The sequence below is a fragment of the Apodemus sylvaticus genome, chromosome 7 (genome assembly GCF_947179515.1).
Source record: "Apodemus sylvaticus chromosome 7, mApoSyl1.1, whole genome shotgun sequence".
Classification (NCBI taxonomy): Eukaryota; Metazoa; Chordata; class Mammalia; order Rodentia; family Muridae; genus Apodemus; species Apodemus sylvaticus.
In genome coordinates, this window is record NC_067478.1 from 69,624,224 (window position 1) to 69,647,332 (window position 23,109).

Here is a 23,109-nt window from a genome sequence, read left to right on the forward strand (position 1 = left end):
CCATGCTTTCGAGATCAGACACGGTCAGCTGTGAATGATCATAGACTTGGCAGGGAGTCACCTCATCCCTAGTAGTCTGTTTGATTATCTTTTAAAATTCCAACTCAGCATTAGCACTTTATATTTTATTTTATTTTTTTTATTTTTTTATTTTTTGGGTTTTTTTTTAATTTTTTAATATTTTTGTTGAGACAGAGTTTCTCTGTGTAGCCCTGGCTGTCCTGGAACTCACTCTGTAGACCAGGCTGGCCTTGAACTCAGAAACCCACCTGCCCCTGCCTCCCAAGTGCTGGGATTACAGACGTGCACCACCACTGCCTGGCACATTAGCATTTTATAAATATTTTGTTTGTTTTTGTTTTGGATAGTGTGTAGCACTGGCTGTCCTGTAACTCGCTCTATGGACAAGGCTGGCCTCAAACTCAGAGATCTCACCTGCCTCTGCATCCCAAGTGCTGGGACTAAAGGTGTTCATTGGTCATTCTCAAGGCATGATATTTGTTGAAGATTAATTAAATTGAATAAAGACAGGGGCTGAGGATGTAACTTCATTAGTAAAGTTCCTGCCTGGCATGGGTGTGATCCCTGAGTTTGGTCCCCAGCACTACATGACTGGTTGTGGTGGCACGTCTGTAATCTCAGCATCTAGGAGATGCAGGCAAGAGGATTGCAAATGTAAATTCAAGGTCAACTTCACCTATATGGAAAGGGTAAGGCCAGCCTTGCCTAGCTGAGATTTTGTTTCAAAGGTAAACAAAAATAATAAGAAATACTTTTCATTTCAGTATCTGTCAAATCTTATTGTTTCTTAGCGAGGTTGCCTATCTCAGTATTCAGTACAAGAGTCCAAATAAGGCTTTGGCGAAGGCTAGATCCCTCACCTGTATGCCTGGCTACAGAAAGGTCTGATTCCATGTTTTCTCACATAGTTATTGGCAGGATTTAGTTCCATAGGCTGTTGAAGTCTTGAGCTTTTCCATGCCATTCAGTTTCTCACAATGTCTATTGGCTAAAAATCTCCTTCAAATCCTTGGCATGTTTTAAAAGTATCTTTTAAAAGTGTATCTTTTAGCCGGGCGGTGGTGGCACACGTCTTTAATCCCAGCACTTAGGAGGCAGAGGCAGGCGGATTTCTGAGTTCGAGACCAGCCTGGTCTACAGAGTGAGTTCCAGGACTGCTAGGGCTACACAGAGAAACCCTTTCTCAAAAAACAAAAACAAAAAAAGTATCTTTTATTCTCCTGTATTAATTTTCATCTCGGAGACTTAATACCTCAGTCAGTTAACCTAGGCTTCCTAGCATGGAAGCTTGTAGCTTTCACAGAATCTTACCTACGCCTAGAATGTTTTCAGTCTCAGAGACTGACTGCTGAATAAGCTCATCCTTTCTAGTTCTGAGCTCTGGATGCCTGGTTCAACTCAGCTGTTCTGGCTCAAAGTCCTCTCCAAGCTGACTGATTCAATCTGGCTTCTCTTGGCTTCTCCTGAATTGCTTCATACTAACTCTGGCAATCTGTTCTAATCTTTTGGCTCCTTCTCATTCTTTGGCTTGTTCTCTCTTCAACCTGTATCTGTAAAACTCTCCTGTTAAAACTAATTCCTAACTCTCTCTCTATCTCTCCCCTTCTCCCTCTTTCTCCCTCATGGGTACAGTTTACTGTAATAAAATTTTTTGATGGTTCCAATGTAGGTACTGAGCAAGAAAAGAAGAACAGATAATTAAGATGTTTGACTTCTTCTCTTCCTCTTTCTCTTTTTCTTTCTTTCTTTCTTTCTTTCTTTCTTTTTCTTTCTTTTTCTTTCTTTCTTTCTTTCTCTTTCTTTCTTTCTTTCTTTCTTTCTTTCCTTTCTTTCTTTCTTTCCTCTTTCTCCTTTCTTTCTTTCTTTCTTTCTTTCTTTCTTTCTTTCTTTCTTTCTTTTTTCTTTCTTTCTCTCTCTCTTTCTCTTTCTTTCTTTCTTTCTTTCTTTCTTTCTTTCTTTCTTTCTTTCTTTCTTTCTTTCTTTCTTTCTTTCTTTCTTTCTTTCTTTCTTTCTTTCTCCTCTTCCTCCTCTCTTCTCCTTCTAGCCTAGAGGCTGCAGCGACAAGATGCGAGCACTATCTCAGGAAAACACTAAGAGGCAGAAGAGGCCAGTGAACAGAGAGAAGGGAAGGCATTCGGCGCCGGATGCACGTTCACAAGAGGCTGGGGGCAGAAGATAGGCCCATAGATGAATATTTTTGAATGCTTGTCTGATGTTTGAAACTGTTTGGGAAGGATTAGGAGAAGTGGCATCGTTGGAGGAGGTTTGTCATGGGTAATGGATGAGATTTGAAGTTTAATAAAACAATTCATAACCAGTTGAGTTCGTCTCTGCCTCCCACTTTTGGATCAGATGTGAGTTCTCAGCTATTACTTTTCCACCAGGCCTTCTGCAGTGCTCCCATCATGATGTTCACAGACCATAATACTCTTTGAAACTGTAAGCCTCAAAGTAAAATTTTTTTTAAGTTGCCGTGGTCATGATGCTTTGCTGTTGCAGCAGTAAAGTAACTTGTGGGTCCTGGGAATCAAACCTAAAGTCCTCTGCTAGGGCAATCAATTCTCTTAATGCTAAGCCATCTCTACAACCTCTATTCCATATTCTAAGCATTACACATACATTCAAATTCATTTACTGATCATTTATTCTTCCACAAATGCATAGCTCAGATCATTCAAAACCCTAGGAAGTCTTCTATGTATGACAATCTTGTTTGCTTCCTACTGTCAGATTCCTATCTTCTTGTTTCTCAACATTCAAATCATTATGTATTTTGGTATTAATACTTACCATATTGTATGATTCATGGCTTAAAATGAAGCATATCAATGACTGCAATGATTTTATTCATCTCCTTAAATATCTAACATCATGACTGATATGACTTCTTGAATTAAATAATATATAGGTCTATAAGAGCACAATGGTCTTTTCAACAATTTGGCAAACAAATACTTCTTGAAATTGGTTTAAGAGCCACTACTTTAAAACAGACTAAGTGGGTATCTTTGTTCATATATAGGTCTAAAACTAAGCTTTGGGCTTCTATGATCCATGTGATGTGAGTCCTTTTCATGAACTTAGTCTCTTGTTACAACCCAATGAAGGAAATGGTTACTCCTATTTTGTATTCAGATATCAAGTTCATAAAATAAATTGCTTAGGGTCATATACTTAATTTGCCGCTTTCCTGTTCTGAAGTCTATTGTGCTAACTGTTAAATGATGGTGCCTTTTAAAGTTAGCTGAATTGGGTTGGAGAGATGGCTCAGTTACAAGCACTGACTGCTCTTCTGAAGGTCTTGAGTTCATATCCAAGCAACCACATGGTAGCTCCCAACCATCTGTAATGAGATCCGACACCCTCTTCTGGTGTGTCTGAAGACAACTACAGTGTACTTACATATAATAAATAAATACATCTTAAAAGAATAAGTGTTGGGCTGGAGAGATGGCTCAGTGGTTAAGAGCACTGACTGCTCTTCTGAAGGTCCTGAGTTCAAATCCCAGCAACCACATGGTGGCTTACAACCATCTGTAATGAGATATGACTCCCATTTCTGGTGTGCCCAAAGATAGTTACAGTGTACTTACATATAATAATAAATAAATCTTTTTTTAAAAAAAAAAGAATAAGTGTTTTGAAAAAAATCAAAGAAAAAAAAAGAAAAACAGCAGTTTTGAAACACATGGACTAGATAAGTAGAGAGGTTAGGCAGACTAAACAATAGATTAAAAAATGTTGAGGCTGGAGAAAGTTTAATGTGACTTCTTTTAAATTATTTATTTTTTCAGTGTGTGTATGTCTGTGTGCACATATGTATGAGCACATGCATGCACTTGAACATGTGTGCACTTGGATTCATGTGTCACAGCAGATATGTAAAAGTCATAGGACAATTTCTGAAGTTGGATCTGTCCTTCCACCATGTGGGTCTCTGGGATTAAACTCAGGTTGTCAGACTTAGCAGCAAGTGTCTGCACTTTTGCGCTTCTCTCCAGTCTTCATATTGTGATTCAACTTGTGAAAAGATACCCATGAAAAGTTTTTCATCAAGGAATGTTAAATTGGTGAATTCTATGTCAATATTTTGTACAACAGCCACTTAAAATAATTGTAAACAATTTTCTCAATCCATAATTTACCACTATATGATTGTTGGTTGATTCTGATGCAAATACATTAGAGAGAATGTTTGCTGAGGCAAAAAAGATTTTTACCTATTTGGGTTTTACAGATTGCTCCTAAAGAGAGAGAAGAGAAGAGAAGAGAAGAGAAGAGAAGAGAAGAGAAGAGAAGAGAAGAGAAGAGAAGAGAAGAGAAGAGAAGAGAAGAGATGAGATTCTACCAACCATCCAGGATTTAAATTAAATCAATAAAAGGTTCAACCATAAAAGGTCAGATCAGAAGACCTTCTGAAACGACTGGCATGGCCTACTATTAGATTAATTGCTTAAGAGCTGCAATTGAACTGAAAACAGTCCTAGAAAGTTAACACCTGAAGCAGAAGAGTTGACTCATGCAGAGCAAAAATTTCAGGACATACATGTGGACTACCTAGATCCCAAACTTGACTGCATTTTAATTATCTTGCCTTCTACCCATTCCCCTCTTGTACACTGTTATACATGCTAAAGACAATATTTTAGAATGGATCTTCTTGGCACATAAACAGAGTAAAAGCTAAAAACTTATATTGAAAAGGTTTCCGATCTAATTGTAAAAGGAAGAATAAGACTTTGTCAATTTTCAGGAATAGACCCATCAGAAATCATAGTGCTTTATACTAATGCTGAAATTACCTCATTATGAGAAATTAATGGAGATTGTCAAAGAGCTTGTGGCAAGTATTTGGGAGAAATTAACTACAAATAACTCAGGTTGGCTTTGAATTTACTATGTAGTTGAGGATGACCCTGAATTATTGATCCTTCTTCTTCCACCTCCCAAGTGCTGGAAAGACAGGTATTAACAAAAATGCCACTAGACCCAGTTCTGTGGTACTGGGGTTTGAATCCTAGGGTTTTGTATATCCAGTTATGCACTCTACCAATTAAGTTAAGTCCTCACCCTGACCCTGTATAATTTAAAGATCAGATAGAAGATCTCTTAACAGACTGCAGTGAGAAATCCAGAGTTATATTTTACATATTATGCTTATACTAGGGTTATATTCTTATTATTCTATTATCTCTTCCATGTGTTTAATGAGCAGATAACCTGTTTCTTTCTGCCTTATTATTATTAACCATTCAGAATCAGTGAAATAAAATCTTTTCAACAGTGGTGTAACCTTAATGGATGTTTTATAAAATGTGTGGCCAACAGTGGTGTAACCTTAATGGATGTTTTATAAAATGTGTGGCTTAAATAAATGTACAATTTTTTTTTCCCGAGGCAGAGTTTCTCTCTGTAGCCCTGGCTGTCCTGGAACTCACTCTGTAAACCAGCCTGGCCTTGAACTTAGAAATCTGCCCCTCCCAGAGTGCTGGGATTACAGGTGTGTGCCACCACCACTGGCTTGGCTTTAAACTTCTGCCACTTCCTTTTGAGTGCCTGTGACTACAATAAGAATCTCTGTCCTTGCTAGTCTCTTTCTTTTGATGATGATGATGATGATAATGATGATGATGATGATGATGATGATGATGATAGGGTATCTCTGTATAGCCTTGGCTGTCCTGGAACTTACTCTGTAGACCAGGCTGGCCTCGAACTCAGAAATCCACCTGCCTCTGCCTCTCAGAGTGCTTAAAGAATGGATTAAAGGTATATGCACCTTCGCTGGGCGGTGGTGGCGTTGTAATCCCAGCACTCTGGGAGGCAGAGGTAGGCAGATTTCTGAGTTTGAGGCCAGCCTGGTCTACAGAGTGAGTTCCAGGACAGCCAGAGCTACACAGAGAAATCCTGTCTCAACAAAAAACCAAATCCAAAAAACCAAGATAAATAAATAAATAAATAATAAAAAATAAAAACAAACTTCGATTACCATTTAAAAAAAAAAGGTATGCACCTTCACTGACTAGTGCTAGCATTTTTTTTAAAACCTCATTCTGATATAGGAATGAGAGTACTGCATTACCAAAAATGATTCCTTCCAGTACTAAGGAAGTATTAGTTTAACTATTTTCTTTCTCTAGGGGCCATGTCCTGTTGTTTACAGAGTACTATACTTCCACCCAGTAATCATCATACCTGAGACAATAATAACACAGGCAATACCTTTCAGCACAAATCATTAAAAGAAAAAACAAATCCCTAATAATGTATGTAGGTCATCCCTTGGCCAATTTGGGACTTCAGAGAAGCTGTTCTACTGGTTTTCCTTAAATAGCAACACACACCATAAGCTAACCTCAATCTAAGACAGCTTCCAAATATGAATGGAATGACTATTGCCAAGAACCTACTTATGAAAGCTTATCCTGGAGTAGGAGAACCAAAACTTCATATGCATTCTGATACTGTTTATTACATTATTTTTTAAACGATTCATGAGATCTCAGAGAAAATTTCTGAGAAAAAAAGATGAATTTTCCTTTCTAGAAATTGGGTGGGAGGGGTTAGCTCAATTGGTAAAGTGCCTGACTTGAATTTGCTCCTCAGTACTCATCTGAAAAAGCAGATAGGCAGCTGGCATCTGTATCCCTAACACTGGGAAAGATAGACAGATCCCTGGAGCTCGCTGGCCAGGCAGCCTAGCCATATGAGTGAGCTCCAATTTTGTTCAGAAGCCATGTCTCAAAAAGTTAGGTGGAAAGCAATTGAGGAAGACAACTGATGTTGATTTTTGGTTCACATATCTGCATACAAACTCAAAGATCTGTCTACCTTTACCTCCTGAGTGCTGGGATTAAAGGCACACACTACCACTGCCCTGGTACCAATTTTTTAAAGTTGTAATTTTGTGAATACCTAACTATATGCCAGGTACTGACTCTCATATTTCATTTATTCTCTGAGACAGGATCTCACTGGGTAACCTTTACTGTTCTGGTACTCAGTTTAGCTCATACTTGTTTCAAACTCACAGAGATCCAATTGTCTCTGCTTCCTTAATATTGGGATTAAAAGTGTGCATCTGGCCCCAGGTACTTTACAGTTTTCATTTGATACAAGCAGTGTGTGTGTGTGTGTGTGTGTGTTTGTGTTGTTGGGAACTGGACCTAGAGATTTGCTCATGCTAGGCAAATGCTCTATTAAAGAGCTACACTTCCACTTTTATGAGTAATCCTATGAGAGTAGGAATTATGATCCTTTACAGTAAAGCTCATAGAGAGTCAATAATTTTCTTAAGATTACAGACAACAACTAAAAGCACAGAGGTACATTCTGATCTCCTTCATGGCTTAAGTGCCACACTATGATCCTATTCTTCTCAATATAACCCTTGCAAAAATCCCGTTTCCATGTCTAGCTCTTTTTGATTTTCTGTTTTTAATATTATTACATGGAATTCTTACTTAATAACTCTACCTTGATGCCTAAAAAGAAAAGAATGTGCTGTCTTAGTTGCTCAAACTTTGTAGGCAGTGTTGATTTCTCTATAAATGTGCAAACTTAAAGCAAGTGTTTCCCCTCTATTTCAGGGTATTTGATCATTCAATGAATCCCAAGATTGTGTTACTTATTGAAAATAATGTTTCTGGTTGTGTTGTGTCTCAGCCTTGGCACACATCTTTATTAACTCAGACTTGCTCTAAGTATGCACCTTTAATCCCAAACAATGAAGGCAAGGTTAGTTTGTAGAAGGAAGCATGCATGTTTGAAAGTGATGTCTAATTGAGTTGCAGAAGATGTGACAGAATAGGATATGCCCAACTCTCATGAGAAGAGGGAGGAAACTTAAGAGAGAAAAAAAGATGAAATTAGTCTGTTTTACTGGAACAGTTGTATAGAGACAGGTTGCAGAAATAGAACATACCAGACACAGGTGAAGACAGAATGAGCTAAAAAATGAGGAGCTAGAAAGTCAGAGATTTCTAGAATTAGTTTGAGGCCAAGCAGAGTAGTTGAGGAGAATCTGAGAGAAGTCAGATTTGATCAGTTAGCTTGGAGATGAGTTTGAGCCAGAACAGCTAAGTTAAATCAGCCAATAGAGTTCAGAAAGAACTAGAAAGGGTAAGCATATTCAGCAGTAAGTCCCAGAGGCTGAAAATATTCTAGGCCTACATTAGATTGTATGGAGGCTAGAAGCTTCCAGAACTAGGCCTAGGTTAGCAGAGTGTGGCAGTAAGGCTCTGAGATGACAATTACATCAGGCAAATAGAAGCTACTTTTCCAACCCCTTTGAAAGAAAGGAATTATTTTGGCTCACGGTGTGAGGGGATGTAGTACATAATGGGAAAGGGGGCATGACAGTAGGAAGACCGTGAGTGATTGGTCATACTGCTTCTGTAGTCAGGAAGCAGATAATGATGAGTGTTGGCATTCAGTTGGATTTTTCCTCCCTCATTTTTCAGTCTGCGACTTCAGTCCATGGGATGGTGTTACCCATATTTGGGTTGGCTTTTCCTCTCTGGTTAAGCCTCTCTTGAAGACATTCCAAAGAAATGCCCAGAAGTGTTTCCACTAGGTGTTTCCAAATGTAGCCAGACTAATGTTGAAGATGATCATCACAAATGTACCACTTGTCAAATCTACGCCAAAACACATTACTTTAACTATAACATTCAATTCCTAGTTATCAAAGGCTCATTCTAAATGGGACAGCTCTATCATTCCTTCTAAAGCTCAAGGATCACTGCAGAAGGAGAGGAATGCATGTAAGAGCTAGAGAATGGGGAGATGTGTCACAAAAAGTCATCTTCTGGACATGACATAGTACTTCATTGTACTCATGAACTGCAGTTGTGGTATTTTCATCATGGATTGGGGAGGGGCCATGAAACTGAAACCCTTTCCCAAGTAACAGTCAACTATTGTTTAGAGAGATGTCATTTTCATCAATATTGTAGCTGATAAGGTGTCCTTTTGCTCCAGTAAATAACCTCCCACTGCTATGACACACACACACACACACACAGAGAACATAAAAGTAGGTAGGAATGGAAACTGTTATGAAGGTTTTTGGTTGGTGAGGGAGGAAGATGAAAAATAGGAATGGGAATTTGAAAATATAATTCATTCTGTAAATGTGCGATGCTGTCAATCAATTAAAAATTTCAAAAAAATTCTAAGGTTTAAAGTCTCCTCTGGGACTTAAAGCAATTGTGAGCTGCCTACCTATAAAATAAATGAGTTACATACTTCCAATATACACAATGGCACAGAATAAGCACTCACAATCTGAAAGAATGTGGTGATGGTGAGGAAAGAATAGCCAAAATAACACCAAAACCCAGTAGGAAAACACCAAATCCTGCAGCTTGATGTTAAGCCTAAGGATTTGTGTTGGTGTTACCTATGTTCAGACAAGCTTGGTAGTCCCATCCCTCTATCTCTGTGGCCTGTAGTTACATGCAAACTTTCTTTTGAGCTGTCTTCATTATCTGCCTACATCTTTCCTCAGATGATGTTCCATGGCCCTATGGTCTCCATTGTAACTTTTCTTTTCCTTTCCTTTTTCCTTTCCTTTCCTTTTTCCTTCCTTTCCTTCTTTCCTTTCCTTTCCTTTCCTTTCCTTTCCTTTCCTTTCCTTTCCTTTCCTTTCCTTTCCTTTCCTTTTCTTTGAGACATGGTCTCTCTACATAGCTTTGACTAGTTTTTTTCTTTTTTTGGTTTTTTGGCTTTTTTTTTTTTTTTTTTTTTGAGACAGGGTTTCTCTGTATAGCCCTGGCTGTCCTGGAATTCACTCTGTAGACCAGGCTGGCCTCGAACTCAGAAATCTGCCTGCCTCTGCCTCCCAGAGTGCTGGGATTACAGGCATGCACCATCACTGCCAGGCTTCTTTAAATAGTTTCTAACTCACAGAGGTCTGTCCATTTCTGTCTCTCAAATGCTGGGACTAAAGATGTGTACCATCATTTCAGGCTTCATTGCAACTTAGTCTTCACTGACAGTTTCATACAGTGGTCTCCTAGTAGGGAATCTGAGCTTGCTTCACGTTGCCTGGCCTTTTCAGCTTTTGGAAATGGTAGTGTAAGTCTCCAAGACCCTTTAACTCTTTCATTTTGTATGTCTACAAAACCCAGCTCCATGAATGATTCTTCCAAAGTCTGCTGACAGCTTTAAATGTAGTAAGAGTTTTTGTTTTTAAACACAGCATTTTAGTTGCCTCTGTGTATCTTGGTTGCCCAACCTTGGTGGAAACTCTTCCCTAGGCAGGGAAGAAGCCCATTCACAGCATTCTCAACTCAGGCTCATCTTTTGAAGTCAATTTGCACTTTTATAAGTTGGAGTCATCAATGGTGTAGTTTTGTCTTCAGGCCATGTTTCCTATTTTCCAGTGCATAGTGAACAGTTTCTTTTTACTAGTATTGACGTTTTGTCAATCACAGTTGATCCATGCTTACTTTTAAAACTTCACACTCTTGAATGGAGAGATGGTTCATAAGTTAAGAGCCATCTTTCAGAGGCCCTGAGTTCAATTTGCAGCAACCACATGGTGGCTCACAATCATCTATAATGAGTTCTGATGACCTTGTCTGGCATGCAGGTATATTTGCTGATAGAGCACTCATACATAAATAAATAAATCTTTAAAAAAAATAAAATTCGCCGGGCGGTGGTGGCTCATGCCTGCAGGTGCTCTGTCACTCAACATGTTGGGCCTACTTTCAAATCACACCTAGATTTAACCACTCAGATCTCCAGTGCTATCAGCGAGCTCAAGCCATTCTTCTCTACTTGGATTTCTGAAATGGTTTCATAGTCATTCTACCCATGCTCTACAAAGCACCAAGCTATCTTTTTGAGAACAATGATCATAATGTTTTACTCTTCTGCTTAAAACCCTTTCAAACTTCCCACTGCCCTAATGTAAACTTCTTCTTCTTCTTCTTCTTTTTTTTTTTTTTGGTTTTTTGAGACAGGGTTTCTCTGTGTAGCACTGGCTGTCCTGGAACTCACTCTGTAGACCAGGCTGGCCTCAAACTCAGAAATCTGCCTGCTTCTGCCTCCCAAGTGCTGGGATAACGTAAACTAGGATAGCTTATGATTCCCCTCTGGCCCTTGCCTCACTTGCCTTCTCTGGCTTTATCCCTTAATAGTATCTAGATGCTCAGCATATTTCTATGATGATATTTCCAAATATCAAAATTTTAAACATGATTCAGATGTTTTCAAATTTTAGTATAACTTAAATTCATGTGTTTGAGAGGATTGGAAAAGGCAAATTTGGAGTGAATTTTGTTGCTGGTAGTTTTGTTTGAGACATGGTCTCCATGGAGCTCAAGCTGGGTGACTTCAAACGTGAATCTTCAGTCTTCAGAGATTTTAGTGTCACAGGTGTGAACCACCATCCACACTACTGGGTTGGGGGACGGAGGGAACTAGTTAAAGTATTAAAGAAGTCATATTATGAGAACAAAATTTAAAACTTAACAGTACTATTGAGTAGTATTGAGGGTTTAGCTGGCTTTGTGAGTGACTAAAACTCAGTAATAAAATGTGTATTGCTATACATTTTTCTACAGTGGCCAGCCATTGTAGTACCTAATGGAAGATGATGCAAAGGGTTTTTAGAGTCTTGAAATTGTTATGGTTAATGTTGATGGACCCAGAATTACTCAAGAGATAAACCTCTGGGCAGTTTTATGACTATAGATCCAATACCTAAGGTGAGAGATCCATCCTGTATGTGGGCTGTGACACTCCATAGGTTCGGGTCCTAGACTTAATAAGGAGAAAGCTATCTAGAAACTTTTGTTCCCCTCTCTTATTCCTGACTGATGATACAATGTGACAACTGTCTTATGCTTCTGTCATCTTGCCTTCCTTGACAGGAAAGACCTTGACCTCAAAATGTGGACATTAATCATCTCCTTCCTTAACTTGCTTTTGTCTGTTATTTTGTCACAACAATAAAATAGTGAGTTAATGAATACACAAATATTCCTGAATTATTTCCACAGATATAACAGGTATGGAGAAGAACAAAGGGTGTTTGTGACTGTGGCTTGTTTCAGATGTGGCAATAACTTACAATTGCCAAATAGAAACACAATGGCTCATAGGACCAAGATACCCTAGAGCTGATATTAAGAGCTTTGATTTTAACTGGGCATGGCGGTGCATGTCTCAAATCCTAGCATTTGAGAGGAAGAGGCAGGAAGGTCAGGAGTTAAGGGTTATCCTTGAGTACATGAGATCCTACTTAAAAAAAAAAATACTACTGAAAAAGGCTCAGCAGGTACAGAAAAGCACTTTCCATGTAGCCCGATGACTTTAACCCAACTCCTGGAGTCCACACAGTGAAGAGTGTTCTCATTTTCACTTGCCATGCCCTCAACCCGGTAAGTACATATATGTATATGTGTGTGTGTGCGCGCACGCGCATGTGTGAAAAAAAATAAGTCGATTATTTGAGAACAAAATAGGCAAATCAGTATGTATCTATATATTTTCCACTTTGCAAAGGCAATTTCTAAACAGAATCTATATCTTAAGTACTATATCTATTAAGGATTCAGCTTTTAAAAGGTTTTCAGACTGGCCAATCCTTCAAGTTACTGGAAGAGAGAGGTTTCTTATGCCTCTTCCTTCAAAACACTTTCCTGGCTCTGCTGTCCTATTTTCAAGGTCCAAAGCAAATAAAACAAGATAAATCCAGTCTTGGAAAGGCATAAAGTGCTTTGTCATGACCTCTAACTAATTTGCCCAATATTTCCCATTTACTGATTGTGTTTTAAGCTTCAGTGTTGTAACTACCATGAACCTTCTGTTTTGAGCCAAGGCCATTTTCCTCTCCCCTTCTGTTGACATAGCCATCCATCAACCCAGCTCACTTCTGCATTACTTCCAGAGAAACAGTCTGTCTTGGTCTTTGTAGATGTGGTTTGCCTGCACAGTTTCCTAGAATTATTACTGTAATTTACATGTAATGTAAGATTTATTGTGTATCAGAAAGCCTCTCGCAGGGCGGTGGTGGCGCATGCCTGTAATCCCAGCACTCTGGGAGGCAGAGGCAGGCGGATTTCTGAGTTCGAGGCCAGCCTGGTCTACAGATGAGTTCGAGGCCAGCCAGGGCTATACAGAGAAACCCTGTCTCGAAAAAAACAAAAAATCCAAAAAGACAAAAACAAACCAACAAACAAACAAAAAAACCCCAGCCTCTCTGCTCCATTGCAGGGGCCTGAAACTGGGGCCTTAGTGCATGCCAGACAAGTGTGTGCCATCACAAGGTATACACTTTTATTTTTAGAGCCTCGGGTGCCTCTGCTATAATCTGGGTACTAGGACTCAGTGAAAATGAGCGATAATCTATGGAAGGCCCTTAGTGATTGAGGAATTGGTGGCCTTAGTGATCAATTGAGGAACTTGACTGCTCACATTGTTTTGGACCCTCAAGAAGTGCTTGCCAAGAAGAGTTCAGGAACTGTCTCTTTACTATGACGTCACGTCAGGGGGACCCGAGAACCGCTGTAGATCCACACGAGTGGACAGCAACACTCCAACTACCTGTCACACAATTTGGAGGTTCCACGTACTACTACCTTCCAGGCAGTAACTCGGGCAACCGGAATTTTGGCAGAGCAGCTACAGGCTTCCCGGAACTAGCCAGGGCGTGTCAGATGTGCCTGTGAGGCCCGGAAGCGAGAAAGGTTCGCGGCGAAAACCTCTGCTTGGGCGCTCCCCGCACTCCTCCCCACGACCGGAAGGCCTCAGCTTCCTCACATCAAGGACCAACAGCTTCTCAGTCTATCTTGGCCACCGCCGCGCCGCCGCGCTCCCGTTCTCCTCAGGCTCGGCCGTGGGGTCTCCCCAAATACTACGCAGGGGCCAAGGGGCGTGGTGCGGTGACGTACAGCGGCCCAACGCGATGACGCAGCGCGGCGCGGTGACGCACGCCCCTTTGTTGGCTCAGTAGCGGTAGCAGCGGCCGCGGAGGTGGCGCAGGGGACTGTTTTCCGTCCGAGACCGGAGCGGAGCGGCGTCTGACTGAGGCCGGCAGCAAGCGGCCCCCGCGCCCCCTCCCGCCCTGCTCCGCGCCCTCCCGGCCGCCGCCACCGCCCGCCTCCAACCGCCGCACCCGGGGAGCAGCCGCGGCCCACGGGGCCGGAACCAGGCCTGCGTCCGGACGGCAGCCGGAGCCGGAGCGAGAGCCGGGGCCTCGGCGTCCCCGCCCTCTCCGCGCCGCGGCCAGCGTCTGCCGGGCCCGCGCGCGTCGCGCCATGGACTCGGACGAGGGCTACAACTACGAGTTCGACGAGGACGAGGAGTGCAGCGAGGAGGACAGCGGCGCCGAGGAGGAGGAGGACGACGACGAGGACGAGCCGGACGATGATAACCTGGATCTGGGCGAGGTGGAGCTGGTGGAGCCCGGGCTGGGCGTCGGCGGGGAGCGGGACGGACTGCTGTGCGGGGAGACTGGCGGCGGCGGCGGCAGCGCTCTGGGTCCCGGAGGCGGTGGCGGCGGCGGAGGTGGCGGCGGCGGCCCGGGACACGAGCAGGAGGAGGATTACCGCTATGAGGTGCTCACGGCCGAACAGATCCTGCAGCACATGGTGGAATGTATCCGGGAGGTCAACGAGGTCATCCAGGTGAGGGGCCCCGCCACGCCATCTGGCCCCGGAGCCGGCTCAGGGAGCGGACCCAGGCAGCCTGTGTGGCGCCGAAGAGCAGGCTAGGGCCTGGCTCGCCCCGGGCCTGTGTGCCCTGCCGGCCGGTCGGGAGGTGCGCTTGGGCGGTGCTTCCCGGAGTTCTGGCATGGCGGAGGCCTGGGGCTGCCTGAGCGGCTATGGCCGGCAGTTCCTGCATGACTACTGCCCGAGTGTCTCCTCAGGCCGGAGTATGGGATACAGGGGCGGGCTAGAGGGGGGGTCTGAGGTGAGTGTGGAAGAGGTGTCAGAAAGAACCCGGCCTTTTTCTCAAGGTTTATCCCTAGCCCTTGAGTCTCTTGAGCAGTTTCAGATGGGATTAGGGTAGGCCCTTCAGAGCAGCTTTGGTGTACGGTTGCCCCAAGTGGGCACAGGCTAATAAAGAAATGGATCTCCTTGGCAGTCTTAAGTGGCTACTTAGGGTGGGGGAAGGGAACTAGTTCTTGTAAGAGGTGCTGATGGGCCTTATTTTCTGATGGTGAGGCTTATGCCTGCATTTTGAGGGAGGGGAAGGGAAGGGACATCTTTTCTGTTTGGGATCTAACTGCTGCTACTTCCAGTGGTAGCAACTAACTTAATAGAAGCTGTTGAAATAGTTATTGCAGATTACCCTATCCACCCTTGCAGCTTCAGCAACAATAAAAGGTAGTGTTGTCTTTTTGGACAAAAGTCTATTGTGAGTTAGAAAGTAGAGGCATTCCTGCTTCTGAACTCTTTTCTCTGAAGGTTTCTAGTCCATGCATAGAAAGTTAAACTTTCTTCAGGTCAGTACTATATCTCATTTTATATATATATATATATATATATATATATATATATATATATATATATATATATATATAAAATCAGATTTTGTATTTTGAGCCCTAGGAAATAAGTTTCCATTTGTTTGGGGGAAAAGTTGTTATGAATGGGATATGATTGGAAAATAAAGATCACACAGGACCCTGTGGTGAAAGTGAAATTTCAGCTACTTAGGCGGTTGAGGCAGATGGATGATGGCAAGTTCAAGTCCTGCCTGGACTACAGAGTGAGCTTAAAGTTGTCCTGGGCAACTTGATGAGACCCTGACTCAAGATAAAGTGAAAAAGATAGGGCTGGAGATAAACAGCTCAGTGGTAGAGCAAAAGTTTGAGGCTCTAGATTCAGCCATCAGTGTTGGAAAAATGAAAAATCAGAGTGAAATCTTGATTCATTTTAACTTTTTGAAAATAGTAGTTACATGAAAGGAAACTACATAGGGACGAGGAGTTACACTTTTTTTTCTCTCTCTCTCTCTAGACAGTTTCTCTGTGTAGCCCTGGCTGTCCTGGAACTCACTTTGTAGACCAGGCTGGCCTCGAATTTAGAAATCCGCCTGCCTCTGCCTCCCAAGTGCTGGGATTAAAGGCCAGCGCCATCACTCCCGGCCAAGAAGTTATTCTTGTTTTCAAGCACATTGCTTTCTTTTTAACTTTAGAATGGGTTGGCTTAATATTCATGGACAGATTATCAGTGTCACATCTAGTGTTGTTAGTAGTGGAAATGTCAATTTCCAATGTAGATGATGGTGCCTTGGAAATAAATAGGAAGATTGTAGAGGTCAGATAAGTTTCACTGATCTAGTTCTTAGATAATTAATTGAGATTTCTCTCTCCCTCTCTCCCTCTCCCTCTCTCTCTCCCTTTCTCCCTCTCTTTCTCTTTCTTCTTTCTTTTCGAGACCCAGGCTGTCGTGGTTCACTCTGTAGACCAGGTTGGCCTCGAACTCAGAAATCAGCCTGCCTCTGTCTCCTAAATGCTGGGATAAAAGGCATGCACCACCACTGCCTGGCTCTTTCCTTTTTTAAAGAAACAGAAAAAGGAATTGCATTAGCAAAGAATTTGTAGTTAAAACTTGAGTTGTTTTTATTTACTTGCAATTATATAAAATTTGATATTTTCAAACTTAACCTAGCTTAATGACATTACAAGTATGTTTTGAAATAACCCAAGGATATTATGAGAAATAACTTTTTGATTTTTAAGTGTGTATTTTACTTTAGTTAAATCTCATCCAATTTTTTAAATTTTTTTTATTTTTTAGTTTTTTTTGGATTTGGTTTTTTTGAGACAGGGTTTCTCAGTGTAGCCCTGGCTGTCCTGGAGCTCACTCTGTAGACCAGGCTGGCCCCGAACTCAGAATTCCGCCTGCACCACCACCGTCTGGCAATCTCATCCAATTTTGTCAGTTCAAGAGTGAATGCTGATGAACTACTAAGACCTATAAAAATTAGGGATGGGGGGGGCATGTCCTACTTTTTCCTATTTTTTCTGCATCATCATTCTAGCCTTTGTACGTAAAACTGTTCTTAAATAGCATTCACGGACACCTGGGCATCATGTAGCCCTTGTTGAAAGTTCATATTTAGAAATATTAGTCAAGTCAAAGGGAGGATATATCCCAGACCATCTTTCCTTGAACTAGTGTTCTTATACATCTAAACTCGGCTTGATTCTGTTTTAGGTTATTTAAATTCAAATATTGCATGGCTAATACTTGCACATTGTAAGAAAAAGTTTCATGAGTAAAGAGAAACTTAAGTTACCAAGAGACATCAAAATGTGAGCTGGAGCTAGTTTTCTGGAACCTGCATAGCCATAACATATTTAAAAAAAAAAGAATGATTTTGTGTAATTTTTCAGTGGAAAAGAGGTCATAGAATGTTTTCTGTTTCTTCATGTCAGTCCATTTGTAGAATTAAAACAATGGCTCATTTTCAAGGCTTTGAGATGGTGTTAAGTGTTTTCGAGTTAAACTAGTTGCCTAATTGGTATCAAATGGTCATTTAAAAAATTTGCTTTGAGGAGTGAAGCATATTGGTGCCTGCCTTTAATCCCAAAATTCTGGAGGTAGAGTCAGGTTAATCTCTCTGTTTGAGGCCAACCTGGTCTACATAGTGCATTAGAGGACAACCAGAGCTACAGAGTGAGATTATTTCAAAAACCAAAACAAAACAAAAAATAAAAAAACCAAACCGGGTTTTATATATAGTTTTGGCTTTGCTTAAACTTTGAATTCTCCTGTTGTCTGACTCGGGGCCTGGCATATGCTAGGCAAGTATTCTATCCTGAGCTATACCCAGGACTTCATATATTCGTATATGTATTTTTGAGACAGGAGTCTCATTGCACAGCTCAGGGCATCCTGGAACTCATGCTGTATCATCATTCTGTTTATGACATAGTGATCATATATTTACTCTTTCCCCTCTTTTCATGCTTTTTAATTTTTCATTTTGTGTTTTGAGATGGAATTTCCCTGTGCTGCCCAGGCTGGTTTACTCTTGGGCTCCAGTGATGTTCTTTCCTCTTGTCTTCTTGGGTGCCAGGACTACAAATGTGCCGTATACATCAAGTGCTAACCACAACAGGGTGCACTCTCTGTTTTATTTGTATTTTTTTTTTTTAATTAAAAGACTATATTTAAATTGTGTATATGTGTGGGTATGTGGATGCCTGCAGAGGCCAGAAGAGGGCACTGGATCCCTAGAGCTGTAGTGACCCATGGTGTGAGCTGCCCTTAGACAGATGGTGATCTCCTGTACTGGTACTGACAGGTGAACTCCTGTACTGCCAGAGTATCTGGTGTTATTTGCTAAACCATCTCTCCAGCCACACTTGTTTTTCTTTTAAATGTTAACTACATTAATAACTATAAATAGCTTAATTTTCCTATAAGGTGATGTAATAAGTATAATAATGTTTAGGCTGCATTTGATGATTACTACTTTTTAGATGAGGAAATGATCATGCTTCTCATTTAAGTTGGCTGGATCCTGTGGAGCACTCCGTGATAATAGTGGCAGTCTTTGTTTTTAGTTCAAAGCCTAAAAGCCTAAAAGTTCTTTTCTTCTTTCTTTTCTTTTTTTCTTTTGAGAAATGAGACCTGGCTATTATTCTGGAAGTCTGTGTAGACCAGGCTAGCCTTGAACTCAAGAGATCCACTTGCCTCTGATGCTCAGCTAAAAGCCTGCCCTTTGGAGCTGTCAAGTAGACTTTCACAATCATATGATTTAAATTTTTTTTCCAAAAAATTTGTTCTTTTTTTTTCACCTTTAATTCAGGGATAAGTGTCTTCTGGTGTATAGTAAGTAGTACATGGCCAGGTAAATTTCTGGATAGTATGGAATTTTAGAACAAAGCTTGAAAGTTGTTACGGAGCTTTTTTGGCAAGTTAACTTTTCAGAGATTTGCTTTGAAAAATTTAAGTCTGGTTTTCTGGCTAAAAAAGTTTAAATAAGGAGTGCCATATATTGTTAGAGGAGTTTTCTATGTTATGTTTTAAAATGCACATTTTGTTCGGTAGCTATTTTTCTTTCCTCTTTTGTTATCCCCTTTTAAGGGATGTGTCAGAAGTGACTTGATACATATGCTTTGGCAAAAATACACAAAATACACTAAAATATTAGTAGCATTTCCTTAATATGAGACATTTATTTAGGTAATGCAAAAAATAGCTATAATTACTGACACTTTCCTCAGGCTTAATTTTTTAAAACAAAATCATACTTCCAATTTAGATATATTGCCAATTCCAATTGCTTGACAGTCTATCTTTTAGGTATAATTTTCCAATTTTAAGAAATGCTTAGTGTACTGATTCTAAATAACTTGACAGTATTATCTAACCATAATTTTCTAATGTTTAAAAAAGCTAACTATGGTGGCAAGTATCTCCTGATTCTTAGCAAGAATTTATAACTAGAAGTCACTAGCATGGGTGTTTCTCCTTAGCACTGAGACATTTTGGGCAGATACTTTTTTCTTTTGTGGGGTATAGGGGCAGCTCTTCTTTGATTAACTTACCTAATCTTAACTATTAAGAGCCATTCTTCATTCATTTTCTACATTTTCCACCATCCAGTTAGCCCAGGTCAGATTGATGACCTTTTTTTCCAGTTTCTTTTAATAACTAATTCTAATTGTGAGTCTCTAATTTTATTTTGGCTCTTGACTCTGGACATTTAGTTCATCTGTCATACTGCTATCAAACACATGTAGAAGTTACTCTTTTACCTACAAGAGATTTTGTTGTTGTTGAAAGTATAGTTCATACTCCTTATGGCAGTCATAGTTTCCACCTTAGTATTTAATGTTTTTCCATCTCAACTGCTCCTGTTCTAATCTTCCACAGTCCTCTGACTGCAGTGCTTATAATTGTTACATATATTTATAAAGTTTCCTGTTTCTATTCATGTTATTACTTTTTGTAATTGCTTTTCTCTTAAACTGCTTAAGGATTTCTTTATCTTTTTTGGGAGTCTCTTTTCCTGAATCTGCCTTTTCCAAGCTTCCTTGTTTGCTTTGTTCTTCATATGGATATTTTGTGTAGCTCACAAGAGCTTGTGATATAGCCATCTCTATATCTTAAGTCTTTCTACTTGAATAAATATGAGGGCTTTGATGGTGAAAGCTGAAACTCCTTGGTCTTTGTGTGCACAACATACAGCATACTTCCATAGTCTGACAGAAAAATACTAGGTAAACATTTTGAAATTTTTCCTTATTTACCAGATAATAATCTGTAAAGCAAAGGAAGCCAAATTAGATTTTTTTTTCAAGTACTAGCAATTATTTTATGGCTTCTAAATGCTGCAAATGTGAATAGTGTAAGACTACAATGTTTAAATTCTAAGAGAACAAGCTTTTATTTATTTATTTATTTATTTTTTTTGGATAGGTTTTGAGACTGGTTTCCTCTGTGTGTGGTTTTGGCTGTCCTGGAACTTGCTTTGTAGATGAGGCTGACCTCAAACTCAGATCCACCTGATTAAAAGGGTATGCTACCACACTTGGCTAGGAGGACAGGCTTTTAAAAGCCTCCTTATCTAATCTTTGTTTCTCTTCTCTCTTCTCTCTCTTCTCTCTTCTCTCTCTTCTCTCTCTTCTCTCTCTTCTCTCTCTTCTCTCTCTTCTCTCTCTTCTCTCTTCTCTCTTCTCTCTTCTCTCTTCTCTCTTCTCTCTTCTCTCTTCTCTCTTCTCTTCTGTTCTCTTCGAGACTAGGTCTCACTATGTAGCCTGGCTGGCCTGAAACTTGCTCTGTAGACCAGGCTGGCCTCAAACCCAGAGATCCACCTCCCTCTGCTGGGATTAAAGGGATGTGTTACCACTACTGGTTAAGAGTACAAACTTTTAAAAGTCCTTTTATTTAAACTGGATCTTACTATATTGCCCTGACTGGCCTGAAACTTGCTGTGCAGACTAGGCTGGCCTTGAACTCACAGAGATCTGTGTGGCTCTGCCCACTGAGAGCTGAGTTTAAAGGTGTGCACCACCATGTCTAGCCTAAAGGACTGTTTAGATGTAACATTTATACTTGTGTGTCATTCCTTGGCTTTTTATATGAACTGACATAATGGCATTACCAGTTGATTTATTTCAGTCTTGATTGTCAAAGGGTTGTCCACAAAGAAGCTGTTTGACAAGGTGTTATTTATTTCTCTTTATAAATGTTTTGACATTTATTCACGATGTAGAAGTAGTGAGTAGATAAAACCTAGCAAGCGTTACTCTAATATATTGATAATTCATCATGTTCTTCCCTACCACACACACTTTCACTTATTCTAAGTGAGTCTAAATTCAATACCAGTTTTTTTTTTTTGTTTTTTGAGACAGGGTCTTGCAATTGCATAGTCCAAGTTGGTCTGGAACTCTATGTATATAGTCCTGGGGTCACAAATGTATAAGCTACCACACCTGGCTTGCTAGTTTTATGTAGTAAATGCACATCTCTCAGCTTGTGGGATAAAATGAGAGGTATGCATAAAATACTAATACAAACTAAAGTATGGTGATTGTTTAATTTATTTTATTTTATTTTTTGGTTTTGTCGAGACAGGGTTTCTCTGTATAGCCCTGGATGTCCTGGAACTCACTCTGTAGACCAGGGATTGTTTTAAATTTTAAAAAAAAAAATGTGCTCAACTTTTGACCTATGAGGTAAATGTTGAAGGGGCAGCATTTTACTTGAAAGATGTATTAATAAATTATGGTCATTTAGATATTTATCATACATGATGTTTTTCTTTAACCAGAATGTATCAGCTGTTTCAAGGAAAATAGCTAGAATGTTGCTGAATTTGAGTTTTATGTGATTTAGAATTTTGAGAAGCTTTATCTGCCTTTGTGAAATAGCTTCCTAGTATTGAAAAACTATATAACAAAAATACATTACCAGCCGGGCAGTGGTGGCGCATGCCTGTAATCCCAGCACTCTGGGAGGCAGAGGCAGGCAGATTTCTGAGTTCGAGGCCATCCTGGTCTACAGAGTGAGTTCCAGGACAGCCAAGGCTATACAGAGAAACCCTGTCTTGAGAAAAAAAAAAGAAAAGAAAAAAAAAAGGAAAAGAAAAAAAATACATTACCACTTGGAAGATACATAATGTTTTTTGCTTGCTTGTTTGTTTGTTTATTTTTTTCTGGACAGGGTTTCTCTGTGTAGCCCCGGCTGTCCTGGAACTCACTCTGTAGACCAGGCTGGCCTAGAACTCAGAAATCTGCCTGCCTCTGCCTCCCAAGTGCTGGGATTAAAGGCGTGTACCACCACCCGGCAAGATACATAATGTTATGAATCAGTATTTCTGGAGATTGTTAGGAATGAGATAGAATTCTTAAAAATGTTAATAATCTGATGTACTGACTTAAATTTTTGGTGTTCTGGCTTTATAGTGAAATGACATGACTAGGAGATAGGGGCTTTCAATTCATTTTACTTATTGCAGTAGCACTTCTCAGAAGAATTCTTGGTTCAGTATAGGAATTCATAAAATTTTTTGTAACTAGTTTCATTTTTCCTCCTTTTCTTTTGGGGCAGGAGGTCGGAACATGCGAGACAAATTCTGCCACAAAACTATATTTCAAACTTTTAAAAAATAATTTCAGAGCCTGATATTTTAAAAATATTATGTTTCTGTGTTTTGCCTGTGTGTATGTCTGTGTAACACATGTCCGGGGATGCTAGAAGAGGACTTTGCATCTTTTGTAACTTAAATTGAAAGATACAGTATCTAAAATTAAGCACGAATTAAGGTGCATTTAATAGCACATTAGACAAGAGGTCAATAGAAATTATTCAGACTTAAGCATGGAGAAAAGAAGGCCGATAACATGCAGGCCGGTGAACACAGAGGAACTAACAAAAGTGCTAATATATGTGTGGCTAGAGCCTCAGAAGGACATAAGTAGAGGAGGATGGTAGAGCTTCCAAAACTAATAAAGAAACATGCTCCAGTCAAAAAAACTGATGTTATCGCATGGATAAACACAAAGGAAGTACTGACTAGGTTTATTACTGGAGGTTTTTTTGACTTTTGAGGATGAGGAACAATTTTTTTTTTTTTTTGAGATAGGGTCTCTTTATGAAGTGT

At 40.2% G+C, this 23,109-nt stretch overlaps 1 protein-coding gene across 2 annotated transcripts in view; it reads left to right on the forward strand.

Annotated features, from left to right (window-relative positions):
• Positions 1 to 14,046: 14,046 nt before the first annotated feature.
• The window catches only part of Arih1 (ariadne RBR E3 ubiquitin protein ligase 1), a 92,212-nt gene continuing 83,149 nt past the window's right edge, over positions 14,047 to 23,109 (forward strand). The window contains exon 1 of one of the 2 annotated variants that reach the window (XM_052188158.1): positions 14,047 to 14,663. In XM_052188158.1, the coding sequence (XP_052044118.1) occupies positions 14,295 to 14,663 (369 nt within the window). In that variant the 5' untranslated portion in view covers positions 14,047 to 14,294. The remainder of the gene's footprint in view (positions 14,664 to 23,109) is intronic. The other variant, XM_052188159.1, reaches the window with a different exon arrangement.